We start from the raw sequence: 3,915 nt of genomic DNA on the forward strand, positions 1-3,915 counted from the left end.
CTTAATTTCTGCCGGGGTTTGCCGACCAACTTCTTTCACATCGGAGTTTCCGTGGGCCCATAACATTCCTAATGTTTTAAATTTAATTCATAGACTCATGCCGGTTAGTTAAGAGTATTTACCTCGTGCACTGGGGTCTTGAGTTAGGTCTCGACTTTTCCCCAGTATCGCTCGTATAGAACGATCATAACTGGCTGGAAGTTGTCTTAAACTACTGGTTAACAAACAAGAAAATGAGACACGGGTTGGAACACAACTGAATATCTATTTAACAACAAAGCATGACCTATCAATCGAGAGTTGTAGTGATTTTACACGTTACAGAACAAGCATAAATATTCCATCCATGTACCAAAACTGGTCCTAATAATATAACATCTTCTGCCACAAACAAATGTTCTCTAACGAAGCAAAATACGGAACTTGACGCGTGACTATGAAGAAAGAGTACGATTCTTGCAAATATATAGATGGTGGTCAATTCGGTCACTAAAGTTTAGAATTGAAGCATACTCCCAATTGGTGACGGTTAAAATTCAATTCATGAATCCTTGGGGGAAGCTTGTCGAATCCTGCGCTGATAAACATCCCAGTTGTACACCCGAGCAATTGTTACCTGATTAATAGTAGTCAAAGCGTCATGATTTCCAGCGATAAGCAATATAAACAGACGCATATAAGCATTACAAGTTCAAAATTAATTGATTTCATCAGCCTCTAGTGCAATTATAGACCTTAGACTTTCACAAATTTCATACTCTTTAATGCCGATAATTAAAAGACGTAAAGCATCTACATATAGAAAGCATAAATCCTTGAACTGATTCTTTCAGATTTAGTACCTGGGTTATTGTCACTTGATCTCTCAAGAATTGTAGATCAGCAAGCAGAACTTCTAAACTGGCTCTAGCATTGTCTAAGTTCTTTCGTAGAAGAGCAGTAGCCTGCATCAAAGTATTACAGAAGAACTGATGCTCGCGTCCTAAACTCAAAAGTATTAAACAGCTAATATAAGAAGTGGCATACCTCTTCACAAGAATACTCCAACATGACGTTCGCACCCAGCCATAAACAGACTGAATCGGTATCGTCAATGCTAGCTCGTGAATATATCCCTTCAGATACCTCAAAATCTGTAATAAGTTCCTGTGTCGACCCAAGGAAAAAGGACCTAATTAAGAACACTTAGATGGAACTAACACCCTAACGGAGGAAAGAAACCTCAAAATATTAATTTAAATCTGAAATTCTTTATATTTCAGGAAATGAAGTGCACTCTACATTTGTGATCAATTGACATAATCAACATGTGAACTGACAAAACACCCACATTTCATGTTTAATGACCGATGACTACAGCATCAACTATTCGGACAATAATTGTTAGAATGACTATATTCCCAACTGCAAGGCAGAGTGCAAACTGCAAAGGCATTCTGTAATTTTAGAGCTAAATATCTTGGATTTCAGTAAGACTCACAGGAACTACCATACCGATATATTACTTTTAACTACAGGTTACAAAAAGTATAGAAACAGCATTCCTCTTCCACAATCCACCCACACAACCACCATCTGAGGCACACACTGACACACACATATTTCTAAAGCACTTTTACTAAGTATAAGCGACACAACTCCGATCTCAAAATATATAAGAACCTATCTATGTCTCTCATACATAGCATAGGCATAAGTTAATTACACAAGAGCACCTATTTAGAGGAAATAAGGAACAGAAAATATTTCTCAGTAAGGAAGGCAAAATGATTTAAGTACACAAGTCATGAAACAGCTATGGTAGGGGAGATCCTCACTGAGAAAGAAAGAAATGAAAAAAAGCAGAAATGGAGAAGAAAAATAAGCAATGCTTAATTTTAACTTAATTAGTCCAGTCTCCACGGCAACTGAATAATGTTAAGTGAGAAACACTTAAAGAATCAAATTATAGGTAAAACAAACCCTCAGTATCGTGCAACACCAGTTCGGGTGCTACAACAGTGGGATGCAAGGATTTTTTGAGGGGCAATATTTGTAAGGAAACCTTTAATTTTTGCCATAACTACGCTCAGGTATAAGAGGAAACTTCAAGTCATAAATCAAGTGAAACTAAATGTGTTTGAGGATACACGCTTCACAGATAGGAGTCCAAACAATATAAATGGGAACATTACTGGGGGAAAATCATGCTGTTAAACGTGTCATTGACATAGAGATAGTTTATGTTATTACATTTGTTACTGCAAAAGGGTGCTAAAAAAACAAACCTCACCAGTACCCTTCTTAGCTTGCAAAGTAGCAACAACATCTAAGCACTTCTCAATATCAGGAATCTTTGCCTGTTAATCAAATTGAGAAAAAAATCACAATCCAATATCAAACACAGGCAACCAAAGGTTGGAGACTAAAAGTTGATATGAACACAGTTGAGTCGATCTAATTAGTCAGATACTTAAGTTACGGGTACCATCATGAGTGAAGCAATTCCATAACATGTATAGGTAAAAATAATATGATAGAACCAATACAATCATTTTGTCTCATACCAAGAATTTATCCTTAAAGAGGGTGAATCAAAATGGAGTCAAATTAACTGTGAAAACTTGGTTATATTTTTACGGGCAAACTCGGACCTGTAGCTACAGATTAGGCTAAAGGCAAACTCCAACATGTTACCATGCCAAGTTCAATTTAATGAGTACCGGCGTAAAACCATAAATGGGCTAAAAACTATGTCAGATACAATGGTGCTGAGTCTGCTGAAACACTTCCTAATAATCACTTGTAGTTGGGTACTTTTCGAATGAACACTCAAGCCACTCTAACTTATTGAATAAAACAATGCTATGATCTAAAGAAAAGGGATTTGCTGACCAAACCTGAAGATCTCTCTGCTGAGCTTGAAGCTTCATTTCAACCAATTTGTATTGCTGAAGTCTGCAGACACCATCACAAACAGGGAAAAAACAAACATTAACAAGCATCCATTTTAACAGTTTTTATTCCTTGAAACAAAAAGTACCATTTTTTTTTTTACTGTAATATTCGGTATTTTCATATGTTTCAATCCAAATTGAAAACGTACGAATCAAAAATCCGATCACAGAATTAAAATTACTTTAACGGGTTAACGGAAAAAGGTGTAAATCGAAATGGGCAAGACCTTTCTTGGAGAAAGGCAAGGGCAGAGTTAACGTCGAGGCCTAACTGAGTGAGATAGGTCTGCACGTCCTCTACGAACTGAGCTCCTGGTATTCCTCTCCGCTCCGTCACCGCCGCCGACGACGATGATGGCGATGCCGTAGCCATTGCCTCTCTCACTCTCTCTCACAGACTAATTGCAATTTCACAGACAGAGAAACGACTTGTAGTTGTGGATGCTTCGGCAGTTCGACTGAGCTGAGAACAAGTGCAGAGATGGAGGAGGGACACTAAAACGACGTCACTTTAGTATAGGGTAAGTTGTTATTGGACTGCAACCTGCAACCTTTGAGTCCAGTGTGGGCCGATGTAGTAAACAAAAAGTCCATGATTCAAGTTTTCTCAAGCCCGTTATTTGGGTCCAATAAGTATTGGCAATTGGACTCCATCCAATCATCTCACTTATTGCATGTGGTAGCACCCAAAAGATATTCCACTTTCAAACTTCACTGGAAAATTTGGTTGAACGATGAAAATACAAATTTTAATGGTTGGAATGATTATTTTTCAAGATTTTGTTGATATGTTATCAATATTTGATTGATGGTATTGTCAACGTTTGATTGTGATAATTTCAACAACTAGGATTTTTCATTTCAACTAATTTCGAAACTTCTTTTTGTGGTGAACTTCGACCTTCCCCCAATCTCAAAACTATGACTAAAATGCATAGCCCAATTTATGAGAGAATAAAGTTAGGATTATAATAGGCAA

At 37.2% G+C, this 3,915-nt stretch overlaps 1 protein-coding gene across 1 annotated transcript; it reads right to left on the reverse strand.

The window, feature by feature from the left end:
• Positions 1-241: 241 nt before the first annotated feature.
• On the reverse strand, positions 242-3,413 carry LOC137731568 (prefoldin subunit 3-like). Its single transcript, XM_068470706.1, has 6 exons — positions 3,164-3,413; positions 2,880-2,937; positions 2,268-2,339; positions 1,027-1,146; positions 843-944; positions 242-616 (listed from the first exon to the last, which is right to left on the reverse strand). Exons 1-6 carry the CDS (start codon positions 3,307-3,309, stop codon positions 542-544), a joined length of 573 nt encoding a protein of 190 aa, XP_068326807.1. The 5' UTR covers positions 3,310-3,413; the 3' UTR covers positions 242-541.
• Positions 3,414-3,915: the final 502 nt, after the last annotated feature.

Source organism: Pyrus communis, chromosome 4 (assembly GCF_963583255.1).
Source record: "Pyrus communis chromosome 4, drPyrComm1.1, whole genome shotgun sequence".
Lineage (NCBI taxonomy): Eukaryota > Viridiplantae > Streptophyta > Magnoliopsida > Rosales > Rosaceae > Pyrus > Pyrus communis.